Below are 16,927 nucleotides of genomic sequence, written 5' to 3' on the forward strand. Positions count from 1 at the left end.
AGCGGGGGGAAAAAAAGTTAAAATGTCTGCGCCACTAAACTTTCTTTAAAAATCTGCACCACCGTGTGCTGTAATGATCGCTTCGAGGGCCAAGGGCCAACAATGAAAACAAACTCTCATCACTTTCCCCCTCATGTCTCATCCTGAACTCCCTAATGAGGTGAAAAATACAGAGATGATAACACACATTTTCTAGGGGAAAAGAAGAAGGAACTTGTAGCTGGACCGCAGCTACTTTAGGTCAGATTATGTTCCATCTTATCTAGACACAAAAACACCAAACTTGGATTTTTTTCTGTCCACATGAGAGCAAGGTTTAAATCTGGTTAAATCTATGAATGATGAAATTGGAAATATTAGCCAGTGTACAAAAGAACAGCTGTGTTCATTTTCCTTCAATTTCAACTCAACAAATAAACACTCGCTAATCATCAGTATATACATGAGCCCAAAAACTCAGATCAGCCGAGACACATAGACAGCAGAGTTTCCAAAGACCTGGAACTTGTATTTTCCGTCCATACTTAAACATCAAAACAAGCCCAAAAATATGTTTCAAGGTTTGTGGTCAATTTTAAATATGCACTAAATAACTTGATGCATCACCATTTTTGAGTACCTGCTTTGTTTTTTAACACTTCTCACGGTGGATCAAATTCAGCCGACCACAGGGAGACACTCGATTATCATCAGCATATACATGAACCCAAAAACTGTCACAGATCAGATCCAACCACCAAACTCTCTATCTATCTATCTATCTATCTTATTGGTTTTGTTAACGTTTTGGTTATTTACAGTTTGTTTCCCAAAACTTTAAACCTGAACTACTTGTGAAAAGGTGAATTTTATTTTTCTTAAAAACATTCATGACTTAACATGTAACTATTCCTGATACATTATATAGTTTCCTGACGTTATAATGAAGTTACAAAGAGTTAAACGTGTGTTTGTTTACGTGTTACACAGACACGCAGTAACAAGTCCACACAAGAGGCGTGTCACACAGTGCGATATCGTCTATGACCTTTGAGTCCTTAGTGAGTGGTTTTTGATTCTTTTACTTTTTTCAGGCTTTGTGAAACACAAGACAAACACGGAGCGACGAGTTTCTCCTGCAGTCGTAGCATTTTAATGTCACTGAGATAACAGACAGACGATATCAACATCCCACTCGTACAATTTCTGTCTGAGAAATAAATTCTCTGTGTTTATTTTACATCATCTGTCACACACACCTTTCATCAGACTGATGCTTTACTTTGCTGCAGCCGTGGTCACCAGTGGAGTCTAAATGTCATCTGTAATCTGTCGTCTGCTCCGCAGAGAAAACACAAATGCTAATTCTAACGCTAAGTGACAAAAAACAATCCAGAGGATTGAGGAGAATTTCACGTCATCCAGATTGTCAGGAAAACTGAGGGATTCAAAGAGGAGTCCTCAACTTTACCTTCTTTTTTTTAAATGATTTACTTCCTGTTTAGATCAATCGATTCATCTAGTCGATAAGCTACTTATCTGTCAGAGATAACTAACTGACTAACTAACAAGCTACTTATTTTTCAGAGATAACTAACTAAATAGCTTTTTATCTTTCTGGGATAGCTAACTAACTAGCTAGCTAGCAAACAAACACAATACCTTTGTGAGGTAACACAAAGATGAAGAGCTTTTTGTGTTATTTTTAGTCCACTGTAAATGTTAACTAAAATACTCACACAAGTATTTTAGTTAAAGAGCGAGTGAGTGAGAGTGAGGGAGTGAGTGAGTGAGTGTGAGTGAGGGAGTGAGTGTGAGCGAGGGAGTGTGTGAGTGAGTGTGAGCGAGGGAGAGAGTGAGTGAGTTAGTGACCGTGTGTGAGCGAGTGAGTGAATGAGTTAGTGTGGTTTGACCATTTCATACACTTAATAAGAAAAATAAATAGATTTTGAGTGAGTGTGAGCAAGGGAGTGCATGAGCGAGGGAGTGAGTGAGTGAGAGCGAGTGAGTGATCGAGGGAGTGCATGAGCGAGTGAGAGTGAGGGAGTGAGTGAGAGCGAGGGAGTGAGTGTGAGCAAGGGAGGGAGTGAGTGGGAGTGAGGGAGTGCGTGAGTGTGAGCGAGGGAGAGAGTGAGTGAGAGAGTGACGGTGTGTGATCGAGTAAGTGAATGAGTTAGTGTGGTTTGACCATTTCATACACTTAATAAGAAAAATAAATAGATTTTCAGTAAGTGTGAGCGAGGGAGTGCATGGGACTGAGTGAGTGAGTGATCGAGGGAGTGCATGAGTGAGTGTGAGCGAAGGAGTGAGTGAGTGTGAGCGAGGGAGAGAGTGAGTGAGTGAGAGTGAGGGGAGTGAGTGAGAGAGGGGAGGAGTGTGAGCAAGGGACAGAGTGAGTGAGTGAGTGAGTGGGAGCAAGGGAGGGAGTGAGTGGGAGTGAGGGAGTGCGTGAGTGTGAGCGAGGGAGAGAGTGAGTGAGTGAGTGAGTGTGTGTGAGCGAGTGTGGTTTGACCATTTCATACACTTAATGGTGGCTAAGAAAAATAATTAGATTTTTATTTTGCTACAGTTTGTTCATAGAAATTAGACAGTCAGACAAACAGACAGTCAGACAGATAGTCAGTCAGACAGACAGGCAGACAGAGTGACGTCAGTGTCAGACGTACCAAACTGCTCTGATGAAAGGAAACTCCATCGCACACTGACACTCTGACACACACACACACACACATATACCCAGCATGCATCTGGCCCTTGGGTGCCCCGCTGTGAGCAGTGATTTCCATATCAAAGACCGCTCAGGCTCGGTGTCTCGGCCAGAGAAAGGTGAGGCCGCACTTCAGCAGCCTCTCCGTTCACTTCCTCTCATCCATTCGTTTAAATATCTATGAACGAGTGTCGCCACACAATCGCACACACAAAAAACCCTACACACATGTGTGTGTGTGTGTCATTGTCCTAATGTCCAATCATGTAATTTATCCTTGTGAATAATCTCAGTGTAATCCAGCTGTTTGTTCTCTGTTCTGAACCAACACTGACGCTCACCGTGAAACCATGAGGAAAAAACAATGATGAAGGGATGAGGGAGTAAAAGCACTACAATCCAGATTATCTGCTGTGGAAACGTGGATTATGTGGAGATTACATTCCAACACTGTTTTTATATCTGTGACCTGTGTTTAAACAGGTTCAGCTCAAGTTAAGTTTAGACTTTAAGCAACTACAGCCACAGTTCTCAAACTGTGGTCCGTGTACCACCAGGGGTACGCAAGCTTCCACAGGTGGTAAATGGATGAGGAAAGCAGCAGTAACAGCAGCAGCAGTAAAAGCAGCAGTAACAGCAGCAGCAGTAGCAGCAGTAACCAGAGCCGGATTAATGCAAAGGCAAACTAGGCACGTGCCTAGGGCCCGATTGGCAGGGGGGGCCCGGACAGAGGGACAATCAAAACCTAAAAATGACTTGGTCCGCGTTTCAAGACGATTTATGCTCCTCGTCCTGATGACGTGACACTGTCAGGGCGTTCTGAGGACAGTCTGCTCCGATCGACAGTCGTGCCGGAGGCAGTCGGGCGGGAGAAGCCGCAGCAAGTGCACAATGTCCGCGGCGAGGTCCGTGTGGGGTTCGCTGTAAACCACCTTCGCCCCGAGCACTTCCAAGCCGATCTAGAGTCGGTCGCGGTGCACCACCGGCAGAATTTCATGTCAAACTTATGTGTGACACTGTTGTATGATTTAAAGGTTAAAATTAAAGGTTTCTGCCCAACAGTAATCTCCAATATTATATTAAAAAAAAATGACTAAAACTTTTTAGAGTTTTCGTAGACTAAAACTATCACATATAGAAATTACTGAAACGTGACGTAGAATGGCTTCCAAAAACAACACTGCACAGTACACCATCCAGAGAAACATCCAGACCAGTGGAGAAAACTGCTGAACAGTCCAGACCAGGAGCTGAGCTGCTGAGTGTTGAATACCAGAAAATGGAAGAGAGGTGATGCTTGACATCTTTACCACGACAGCACAGTTTCTCTTACTGCAAATTTTATTGGTCTTTGTATATTTGACTATTCAATTTAATCAACTCATTTAATTAAGATTTTCTGCAAAATGCAATAGCTTACAACAATTATCTGATTTGCTCTGTTTACATAGCAATGCTGACACCTATTGGTGATTTACTGGTACTACTGCCTTAACAATGACACTCGCAATGGATAAGATAAGGATCACGTATAAATACAGTGATAAAAATCAAAAAATAGTCCGATAGACTGTTTAATATACGACACATGACTTATTTTGGCATACAAAGAACCACCCCCTAACCAAAGACTACGCTATGTAAAATGTGAATTCACTTTTATTAGTAAGTTTGGTAAGTTTCAGATTTCAATTCATAAATAACATCGATGGAGGGGGGCTCAAAAAATACAGTCTGCCTAGTATAGTCCATTTATTTAATCCGGCTCTGGCAGTAACAGCAGCAGCAGCAGCAGCAGTAACAGCAGCAGTAGTAACAGAAGCAGCAGTAGCAGCAGTAACAGCAGCAACAGTAACAGCAGGTATATCAGCAGTAGCAGCAGCAGCAGTAACAGCAGCAACAGTTACAGCAGCAGCAGCAGTAACAGCAACAACAGTTACAGCAGGCAGCAGCAGCAGTTACATTAGGGCTGGGCGATATGTACCAAAACTGATATCGCAATATTTTTTGTTCGAATGTGATATGCGCTATTATAACGGTATTTTGAACAAAACGGGTTAGCTCGCTAGCTAACCGCTCTGGGCTGAGCGGCCAACCGCTCAGCCCAGAGACAGAAGACCAGAAACCCCGAGACTAGAGCATCAGTGTCGGACAGGGTAAACAATGAGCCGCTGGTGTGTTTTAAGTCCACTTGGAGACAAAATCTGTGGCTAAAAACTGGTGCCGCTAAAAACTAGTGACGACAAACAGGAATTACGTCATCAGCTCAACTTTTATTTTGTATTAACGAGATGGCGATGGTTAAGAAAAATGTATCAGAGTAAAAGTACACATTTTATTTATAAATAACAGCGCCATAATAGTTTTTCTTAGCCACCAACTGCTCACTCTCCTGTTGTGATGCGTAGCGTGGGTGGGAGAACCCTACATAGCACGTACATGATTGAGCAGCTGAACTAGGCTTGTAGGCTCAGAGAGAAGTGGTTGGCTTTATTAAATAGCGTTCGCAAGGCAACATAAAAATAATATATAATATACCAGTATGGCGATATTGTGTCAACTACATATCTCTTTCAAAAACATACCGGTATAACTCTTACTACTGGTATATCGCCCAGCCCAGTTACAGCAGCAGTTACAGCAGCAACAGTAACAGCAGCAGCAGTTACATCAGCAGTTACAGTAACAGCAGCAGCAGTTAAATCAGCAGTTACAGTTACAGCAGCAGTAGCAGTTATAGTTACAGCAGTAACAGCAGCAGCAGTCACAGCAGTGACAACAGCAGTTACAGCAGCAGCAGTTACAGTTACAGCAGCAATTACAGTTACAGCAAAAGCAGCAGCAGCAGTTACAGCAGCAGCACCCACGTGAACGTGATTTGGCCCAAGACGAACAAAAAAGTGAACAAAAACTTACAAACTTTCAAGGATTTTTAAATATGGAAAAAGAAATTCAAGGCCCCTAAAGGTTATTGAAAATCAACCTTAAAAAGACACGGGTCATTGAAAGTGCTTGAATTTTGTGCAAGAAAAGTTATTATACATTGATATTGAGGCAAATGTCTCCACTGGAATTTTTTTTCCCAAATTTCCTAAACCTTCAAGGACGTCAAGGACCCTGTGGGCACAAACAGCAGCGAAAGGCATTTACCTAAAATATCAATTTTGCAAAATTCAAGCACTTTCAATGACCCATGTCTATTTAGGGCTATTTTCAAACATTTTATAAGGGCCTTTTTTATTAAAACTCACAAACTCTCAAGGGACTTCAAGGACCCATGGGGAAAAACTTTAAAGTGCTTGGAAAAAGAAAATCATGGCCCTTAAAGGTTTTTGAAAATCAATCTTAAAAAGACAGGGGTCATTGAAAGTGCTTGAATTTTGTGCAAGGAAGAGGTTGTGTTAACATTGAGGTAAATATCTTGGGAGTTTTTCAAGTTTCCTTTCAAGGATTTCAAGGACCCGTGGGAACCCTGAAGGGCACAAATGGCGGTGGGAGACATTTACCTAAATATGAACTCAACCACTTTATTGCACAAAATTCAAGCACCTTTCAATGACCCATGTCTATTCATGGGCATTTTCAACATTTTTCAAGTCTTCACCATTTATTGAAATTCACAAACTTTCAAGGATTTCAAGGACCCATGGGGATCCTAAAAATATTACTTATTTTAAACATAGACATAGCTGGCTGAAATAGTAAGAAGAACTGTGACAATTTGGTGATGTCAGAGGCTGATCAGCCTCAGCAAGGATCCTCTCCACTGACCTTCCACTCCCCTCTTTTCCCCGTCCTCCCTCCTGCACTCGTTCTCTGTGAGAGCTGACCGCTGCCTCACTGTGCAGTGAGCACGGACGTGATGGTCGGAGAATAGTAACGCAGAGAGGGAGAGACAGAGAGAGAAGAGCAGCTAACCTACTGAACAGCTACTCTGTATTTACTTTATACAGATATTGTACATATTATGTATACTGTAGTGTGTAAATAAGAGTGTATGAACAATGTTGATAAATATATGCTTTGGCAATGTAAGATGCATGTTAACATGCCAATAAAGACCCTTTTTGATTTGAGAGAGAGAGGGAGAGAGAGACAGAGAGAGGGAGATAGAGAGGGAGAGAGAGACAGAGAGAGGGAGAGAGAGACAGAGAGAGGGAGACAGAGAGATGGAGAGAGAGACAGAGAGAGAGAGAGAGAGAGAGGGAGAGACAGAGAGAGGGAGAGAGGCCACCATTGATTTGTTATGTCAGAAATAGAGAATCTAGTGCTACGTTAGTCCAATATGGGTAGTACACCTTCAGTACTGCCTGTTGGCAGTAGGTGGTGCAATCACTGGCTTTGCAGGTTAACGTTGTGCCCTAAAAGACAAAGTGGAAGCCAACAGCATGGCTAGTGGGAACACAAAAGGTGTTTTTTACCAATTGCCGCAGAATTCATCGGATCGCTCTAAAACTTGAAACTCGATGAGCGTACCGAGTTTGGAGAGCTTTCGTGCACGGCAAGGCCAAGAAATCAGTGAAAGGACAGGAAAAATATGAAAATGACAAAGAGATTAGAGGAAAATCTTGCGTTCTTGCTCACAACAAACAGCCGAGTCCGATTCCTTTGATCCAAAACTGGGTCAAAGGAATGATTAAACACATTATGCTCAAAAAAAGGGAAGTTTTAACCCACGTTTTCACATATTTCTGACCAACGAGGATGAGGTTTATCATCGTAATATTGATCTTTGGCTACTTCAGGTTTGCCCGGCAACCATAAATGATCTTTAACGGGTTTGGATTTTAATTGTACTCACATCTGTGACTCCGGCCTCCAGGATGCTGAGCTTGGCCTCCTTCTCCAAATCCACTTTGTGTTGAACTACGGTGAGAAGACGACAGAGAAGACGACAGTCATCAGTGTGGTGGAACAGTGAGGACATCAGTAACATGGGAGAAACAGAGAAGTAACTCCAGGTCAGTGTTTTAAAAAACATCAATTATGTACAACATTAGTTAGTTATTGAGAATATAAATAAATAAAGCTGCACACTACTGGGCAGCAATGATGACAGCAGGTCTTTCTGCAATCGTTTTATCGAACAAAGAATCGAACAAAGAGGAGTGCATCGTCTGCATAAAGGAGAACATTAATGATGAAAAGAAGAAAAACTATCCTTTCTTTAATCTAGAGGGCATGTTAACCCCCTCAAAAATGACCACACAGCATGGATATAATAATAATCTGAAGGATAACAATAGGTTCCTCGCGCAAATTCATGCCAGGAGCCGTTTCATTTTCTAATTCTCCCGGTAAAACATGCAGTTACTGTTGCGTCTCTTCACTGCAGAGCTGCTGATATTAAAATTGACTTCTTCACAGATGGAATTAACCTCTGCACTGAATTTTCCTTTGGAAGGAAAAATTACCCTTAAAGGGAAACAAACATCACAGAAAACAAACAGAACGTGATGAATGAAAGAAAACGAGAAAAATCTAATTATTTTGCTATGCATCGGCGTGAAAGAGCGGAGACGGAGAGCGAGTTTGCTTTGTCTACAGGCACACATGACGATGAAGGTGTGAATAATGTCTTCATATTCACGTTTTTACACTCCATTCACCAGCGAAGGAAACCTTGACCTGAACACAATTTTGCTTTAAAACCAGAAGCTTTTACATTTTACACACACTCACGAGTGAGCGAGCAAAGAAAATGATCTTTTTAAATATCTTATATTCAAATCGAGGACTTTCAGATTTTATCATAAAAACGTAATGAGACAACATAATATTTAAATATTTCAGATGCCTAAACTATTACAATCACTGTTGGAAAAATTTGTTTCGTCACACATCAGAAAAGCTTTGTTTTCTCCGTCCTTTCAAAGTTGATAGAATCAACCCATTTTCATTTTATTGATAAAATCTATTTGATTTGATGTAATCTGCCGTTGCCCTTTCTTTTAAACTGTGGCTACTGTCCAATACGTTACATCAATGTTGTTATTGCTATGTTTTTGTTTTTTTTTTGCTTTTTTAACCACTCACTCTCCTACACCAAAGTCCACAGTGAAAATCAGAGATTTTAACAGGAGTTGTTGATCCACTGCTTCCTCCATCACTGAGTTCAAATGTCTTATTTTGTCACTTCAGCTTTTAAAATAGTTTGTTCAGCTTGACCTCAGTGACACAAAGTCAGTCAGTCAGTCATCATCTAACCGCTTTATCCTCCACCAGAGGGTCGCAGGGGGTGCTGTGCCAATCTCAGCTACATCGGGCGATAGGCGGGGTACACCCTGGACAGTTCGCCAGTCCATCGCAGGGCCACACACAACTAGAGACAAACAACCATTCACTCTCACACTCACTCCTATGGTCAATTTAGAGTGTCCAATTTACCTATTCCCCACATTGCATGTTTTTGGACTGTGGGAGGAAGCCGGAGAACCCGGAGAGAACCCACGCACACACGGGGAGAACATGCAAACTCCATGCAGAAAGGCCCTTGTTCCAACCGGGGCTCGAACCCGGGTCTTCTCGCTGCAAGGCGAGAGTGCTAACCACTACACCACCGTGCGGCACCAGTGACACAAAGTGAGTTATGTCATTAATTTGACTTCCATGATCAAAGTCTATAGTCAATTTTTATTAAAAACCAAAAACATCAATTGCAGATTAACCAAGAAAATAATCCATGATGTTGAGATGAGGATTTTACTGTGAATGTCACAGTAAGTGCTTTTGTGGAATAACTATTCAAATTAGAGTTGCGCGGTGCCAAATTGTAATTGTGTTCCTACTATACTAGAAATTCTACACGACGGTACTACATTACATTACATTACATGTCATTTAGCAGACGCTTTTATCCAAAGCGACTTACAAAAGTGCATTTAAACATTTGGGTACAAATAAGAGCTAGAAGTAAGAGCTTCAAGTAGATCAAACTATGAAGTGCTAGTCATAAGTGCGAAGTACAAGTTTTTTTTTTTGTCGTCTTAGTCGAGGTAAAGTCGGAAGAAATTTGTTTTTAGTCGGCGGTGGAAGATGTGGAGGCTTTCCGCTGTCCGGATGTCGATGGGGAGATCGTTCCACCATTTGGGAGCGAGGACAGTACTACTGTGGATTACTATACTACCGGTGCCAGTTTCCGCTACAAGCCTCCCGGCTTCTCACTGCATGCTACTCCCTCATAAATAAACCCACATTGCAACTACTGCAACCGAACTACACAGCTGCTGAATGATTGGCTGTTTGCCTGTTACTGGGGATGTTCGGGGATATGATAGGCTGTTTCCGCACGCTGGGTCCGCCCGTCTGTTAGCTGATTGGCTGTTTGTGTGTTTCTGCCGGCAAGAACGAACTCCATGAAGACAGCTCCGCTTGATAGAAATTTGTTTCAAAACAAACAACAAGCTAAAGTTCTGTAACTATTTTGGCTTTATACGAGGCACAGACAGTAAAGCAATAGACGTGGCCGTCCACTGTGCAGGCGAGCTATAGGAGTCAAAGGAGGGAACACATCCAACCTCATAAAACACCTGCAGTGTCGTCACCCAAATTTATATGTCGAATACCAGGTTAGTATTGGCTATATGCTCCGTGTACAGGCTGAGGAATGAAGAGTTAAAGGATGTCAAAGTATAAAGCACATAGAAAAGGCATAAAAATATAGTTTTCACAGGGAATCAGTCGCTGTTTATTGTATTTTGTTCTCTATGGTTCATTATGTTGGAAAATAAGCATTATTGTCAAATAGATTTTTCAAAAAGACAGTGGATTTGTTATCCTAGTTAATTATTTATATTAGTTAAACATAAATTAATGTGCAAAGGAAACTGAATGATTATATGTATATATCTATATATATTTATATATCTATAATCATAAATATATATTTATATTATGTGTATATATATATATATATATATATATATAAATAAATATATATATATTATATGTTTATCATGCACCAAACAACATTTTAAGTATTTAAATGTTATAATAAATATTTATAACTTGTACAAATACATTGCAGTTCATAAAAATTATAATAATAAAAAAAGACCACAGTGTCACGATAATACCCGGAACCGTGATACTTTGTCTGGTATATTATTGTGGTTACTCATTTTGGTATTGTGACAACTCCAATTCAAATATTAAAAGTGTGGCGATTAGAGGCGAATTTTCTACATGACTTTTTCAGTTAAATATGTTTTTTAATGCATGAAAACACGGCAAATTAAGGTAAAATACATCATGGATTAGAAAATGACTGCTCTCAAAATAATACATGAGAAATCCGTATGGTAGTACAGTATTTTTTACAGTGCAGTTTGTCAGTCCAGGCCCCTCTCGCTCTCTCACTCTCTCTTTTGTCAGCAGTGAAAAATTAAGCATTTGTGAATCGGTGGCACTCGCTGCATCTCCCTCCGAGAGCCTCTCACATGCACTGAGTTAACATAAAGCAAAACTCCAGGCACTGGGGGCGACCCGAGTGACAAATGAAGCGTGTGTGTTTTTGGGAGGAATAATAAAGAGGGCCTGTTTTGTAGAAATGGGATTTGGTCCTCGTTATTTTCTTCAGGCTCCATGTTTTTTGTTTTTTATTTCCCACATATCCAAGAGAATCAGTGAAGGACGGAATATTCTCGAAATGTAAAGAAAAGAAGACAAATAATCCCAGTTTACGCCTTTCCCTCCTGCTCCGCTCGCAGATTATCGATGAACAACGCAATCTTCCTTTGGCCTTTAGCACTGTAAACTCCTCGTTCATAAATGTAAATATACACAGTATATATATATATATACGTATTTACATGTAAACATATATACAGTATATACACATATATATACACATATATATATATAAATATATACCTATAGTAGCGGACCGTGAAGTCAGGGCCTTCAGTAAAAAAACCAAAAAACACGCCCTAGCGCACACGCACACCACTGCGCATCTATAGGATACTGCATCATTACCACCACATCTTCGATTAAGTCACTTAGCAACCGCAATTTCACAAACCACTATATGACACAAAAACAAGCTTCCACATAAGCATAGGCGTCAGCTCCGCGGCGGAACACGTCCCCAGCACTATTTAAGATCAACAGTTTTGTCCTCACCACTTCTAAAACATGTTATACATTTATCATTAACACTCCAACTACCAGAAATCATGTACCTCTTCGGTGTAGGTCTTCCTCTTGAAATAATTTCCTTCTTTTCTCCAAACGATCGCCGTGACAAGTGCACACGAAGGAGATCAGAAACATGATGGATCTGTGGTGTTAATGCAGTGATCATAGCTCACTTCAAAACCCGCCACAGGTTCAAACGTCGTTGATGACAACAGCGGGGGCTAGCGCCAGACACGTCGCTGGGCCTGGGGAGTTCTGTCACTATGATATCACATTTTGATTGGCTGACGACACACGTCAGTCAAAGTTATAACCAAATAGGAAATGACAGCTTCAACGAAAGGCCAGCAATACTACTAGAGCAGGTCCACGGAGCTATGATGCGTTTAATGACATCCAGGAAAATCCAGCTCAGTTTCACAAAAAATAACCATATTCTTTCTGGAAATATAATCATAACATACTGAAAAAGTCATTGAATTCAGACATGTTCAGACACAAATTAATTTGATTATTAAAAATAATAATAATAATTAAAAAAAAAATACTTTTTTGATATAGTCAGGGTCAGCAAACAAGGCCCTGCTGGCCCTGACAGCCCACCACTGTCTATATGTATATCGATATTTAACCAGATAAAAGACCCAATGAGATCAAGATCTCTTTCACAAGGGTGACATATATATATATATATGTGTGTGTATATATATTTATGTATATATATATATATACACACACACATATACATATATATCTATATGTATATACATATATATGTATGTATATATATATATATATACATATATATATGTATATACATATATACATATATACATACACACATATATAGGAGTTAAGTGAATTGCTAAAACTTCCAAAATTGATGATTAAAATTTAGGGACCGCAAACAAATCAGTGGGTCCCGACCCTGACTTTGGGAACCACTGATCTAAACTGTTTATCCTATACTATTTTATTTATTTTTTATGTACAGGTACATATATACATGTATACTTGTATATATATACAATATATATTGTATACACAAATATATATTTATACATGTGTATATAAATATATACACACATGTATACACATACCTACATATGTGTTTATACATAAACATTTATATATACTGTACATGTGTACGTGTATATATATATAAATGCATAAATATGTACATATGTTTGTATATGTATACACACATATACGTATATTCTGTATATACGTGTATATATACATATTTGTACATATACGTGTATATATATATATATATATATATATACATATATATATATATATACACGTATACGTACATACTGTATGTATATAATATTAAAAAATAACGACTATTAAGATTTTGTAAACCCACACACAGTGGGGTTATGGAGTGTGTGTGTGGCGGACCAGAGTCATTATCCGCTAACACTTCCATATAGCCACAATAATAATAATAATAATGTGTTTGTTTGTTTTTGTCACATTAATTGTTGACATTTACAGCGTTTGGGTGTCTCTGCTCGCTTAGTTCTCGCTCACACATTTAAAAAAGGCAGGTATTAAAACACCTCCATTAGTTCACACAAACAATTCATTAGACTGAGACGACAGCAGGAAAACATCCCGACCATCACCTGGCGCAATTAATGACTCGCTGCCTCGAGACAGGAATAACACGAGTTCATTACCAGATCAACACTCACACCACTTTTCCTCAGACTGGACAGATTCTACTCTTAGTATTATTATTTTTTTTATCATTTCATTATCGCGCATAACAAGAAAAAGAGTCCGTAAAAAGTCTATAATATCTTAAAGATATGTGAAATAAAATTTTGACTTTTCTGACTAGAAACTTAAATTTGTGAGTGTGTAAGTGAGTGAGTGAGTGTGTAAGTGAGTGAGTGGGTGTGTCAGTGAGTGAGTGTGAGTGAGTGAGTGAGTGTGTCAGTGAGTGAGTGAGTGTGTAGTGAAGAGTGTGTGAGTATCAGTGAGTGAGTGAGTAGTTGTGAGTGAGTGTGTGTGTAAGTGACTGAGTGTCAGTGAGTGAGTGTGTGTAAGTGAAGTGTGAGTGTGAGTGAGTGAGTGAGTGTGTGTGAGTGAGTAGTGAGTGAGTGTGTAGTGAGTGGTGTGAGTGAGTGAGTGAGTAAGTGTGTCAGTGAGTGAGTGTAAGTGAGTGAGTTAGTGAGTGAGTGAGTGTAGTGAGTGTGTCAGTGAGTGAGTGAAATGTGTCAGTGAGTGAGTGAGTGGTGTGTAAGTGAGTGAGTGAGTGAGTGTGTGTGTAAGTGAGTGAGTGTGTGAGTGAGTGAGTGAGTGTAGTGAGTGAGTGTGTGTGTGAGTGTGAGTGAGTGTGAGTGAGGTGAGTGAGTGAGTTGAGTGAGTTAGTGAGTGTGTGAGTGTGTGTGAGTGTGTCAGTGAGTGAGTGAGTGTGTGAAGTGAGTGTGAGTGAGTTAGTGAGTGTGAGTGAGTGTGAGTGAGAGTGAGTGAGTGAGTGTGTCAGTGAGTGAGTTAGTGAGTGTGTAAGTAAGTGAGTGAGTGTCAGTGAGTGCCTGAGTATATAAGTGAGGTGTGTGTATGAGTGAGTGTGTGTGTCAGTGAGTGAGTGTGTGTGAGTGTGTGTGTGTGAGTGTCAGTGAGTGAGTGTGTAGTGAGTGAGTGTGTCAGTGAGTGAGTGAGTGTGTAAGTGAGAGTGTGAGTGAGTGTCAGTGAGAGTAAGTGAGTGAGTGTGTGTGTGTGAGTGTATCAGTGAGTGAGTGTGAGTGAGTGAGTGAGTGTAAGGAGTGGTGAGTGTGTGTGTGACTGAGTGTGTCAGTGAGTGAGTGTGTGTGAGTGAGTGTGTGGTGAGTGAGTGAGTGAGTGAGTGAGTGTAAGTGTAAGTGAGTGAGTTAGTGAGTGAGTGTGTCAGTGAGTGAGTGTAAGTGTGAGTGAGTGTGTAGTGAGAGTGTGTGTAGTGAGTGTGAGTGTAGTGAGTGTGTCAGTGAGTGAGTGAGTATGTGTCAGTGAGTGAGTGAGTGGTGTAAGGAGTGAGTGTGTGAGTGAGTGGGTGTAGTGAGTGAGTGTGTGTGTAAGTGAGTGAGTGTGTGAGTGAGTGAGTGTGAGTGAAGTGAGTGAGTGAGTGTGTGAGTCAGTGAGTGAGTGAGTGAGTGTGTGTGAGTGAGTAGTGAGTGTAGTGAGTGTGTAAGTGAGAGTGTGTCAGTGAGTGAGTGTGTAAGTGAGTGAGTGAGTGTGTAGTGAGAGTGTGTAAGTGAGTGAGTGTCAGTGAGTGCCTGAGTATATAAGTGAGTAAGTGTGTGTGTGTGTAAGTGAGTGAGTGAGTGTGTAAGTGAGTGAGTGTGTCAGTGAGTGAGTGTGTGAGTGAGTGAGTGTATAAGTGTGTGAGTGAGTAAGTGTGTGAGTGAGTGTATAAGTGAGTGAGTGTGTCAGTGAGTGAGTGTATAAGTGAGTGAGTGAGTGAGTGTATAAGTGAGTAAGTGTGTGAGTGAGTGAGTAACGTGGGATCACATTAACACAAAGACAGTTTGCAGGTTTGTGATCGTTCTCCTGGAGTTTGGTCATAATTTCACTCAGAACTAAAAGTTTCCTGTGAAAATAAAAGTTGGTCCTTGAAGGAAACATCAGCCGCACATGGACCTGACAACACTTCTGTGAACGTCGCACACTCTCGCCCACAGACGCTGCTCGCCGCGACACCAAATCAGACAAAGTGTCGCACAGAGGACGCGCACACACACACATCTCCCTACCAAAGCAGCCTGAAGGCACAGTGGCCTGATGGGTAAAAATTCCAGATAAGAGACAGAGACGTTATCCTTGGCAAACATGTCACCTTGTCCCCCGGCTCCTAATTACAAACCAGGAGAAAATGTGCTGAAGTGATAAAGAACACTTTCTCTGCTCACATTATCAGCATTAATAACCGTTAAACTGTGCTGACACACACAAACACACACTCTGTGCTGTGTGCGCCCCCTGCTGCCCAGAGCCTGAACACGGCTACCAGTGAGGAACACGCAAGGAAAACAAGATAAAGTCTTGACCAAGCTTCAAAGAAGTCTGGTTTGTCGTTTTCCTACAGAAGCCTGAGTGGCTTTAAAAACACAAACCCAGAATGTCTCTGTCCAAGTAAACATGAAAAAAACCTTTTATCTCACTGTGAGACAGACTTTTCTAACAGGAAACTGGAGTTTGTAAACCATCACTCTCCCACACCAAAGCCCATAGAGAAAATCAGTGATTTTAGCTGGCGGGGACACAGGAGCTGCTGGTCTCTTGCTGCCTCGTGTGGTCACCTTGTGCCACTGCAGTAAATCTGAGCGCAAATTCCAAAACCACAAAATGACACCTGTGAACTTAGTGATGGAGGCAGCAGTGGATCAACGACTCCTGTGTGCCGTGATGTTAAAATCACTCATTTTCTCTATGAGGTTTGGTGTGGCGACTGTGTTTATAATACTGACACAAATCTTTATCCCATACTTTTTGTCCCTCTATTGAGACTGATCTGTGTAAACAGATGTAGGTCCCCACAACATGAGTCATACCTGAAACACACACACACACACACGCACTCACACACACACTCACACTAACACACACACGATCAATACTGTTCCACATTACATTAACATCAGCTCGGCTCTCAACCTGCGGCCTAATTAAAAAGATAAGCGGCTTGGTTTTTGAAGTCTGCTTTAAGAGGTGCTGCTTTGTTTGTGCGGCTGAATACTGAACAGAATCACAACTTCCTCAGGAGGCGGAGCTAAGTCTTTCTGGATTTTGGAATTCAAAGTAGATTTTGGAGCTTTCAGTGGGATTTTTAAGTCTTTTTAACTTTGATCTGCAGTCCCAGATTGTTGGCTTTGATTCTTTTGTCGAACGTCGCGCTCATGATGAACATGACTGCTGCTAACATGACGTGGTTAACATGACTGCGGCTAACATGAACGCTGTTAACATGAATGCGGCTAACACGACCATGGCTAACATGACCTTGGCTAACATGAACGCAGCTAACATGAACGTGGCTAACATGACCATGGCTAACATGACCGCAGCAAACAGCTGTGCAGCTGACATAGGGCGATGGGCGGGGTCACACACAGA

General features: G+C 41.0%; 1 protein-coding gene across 1 annotated transcript in view; it reads right to left on the bottom strand.

Annotated features, from left to right (window-relative positions):
- Nucleotides 1-16,927, bottom strand: part of LOC122767612 (receptor-type tyrosine-protein phosphatase N2-like) — a 109,071-nt gene that overhangs the window by 48,723 nt on the left and 43,421 nt on the right. The window contains exon 12 of the mRNA XM_044022995.1: nt 7,488-7,552. Coding sequence (XP_043878930.1) covers nt 7,488-7,552 — 65 coding nt within the window. The remainder of the gene's footprint in view (nt 1-7,487; nt 7,553-16,927) is intronic.

The sequence above is a fragment of the Solea senegalensis genome, linkage group LG1 (assembly GCF_019176455.1).
Source record: "Solea senegalensis isolate Sse05_10M linkage group LG1, IFAPA_SoseM_1, whole genome shotgun sequence".
NCBI lineage: Eukaryota > Metazoa > Chordata > Actinopteri > Pleuronectiformes > Soleidae > Solea > Solea senegalensis.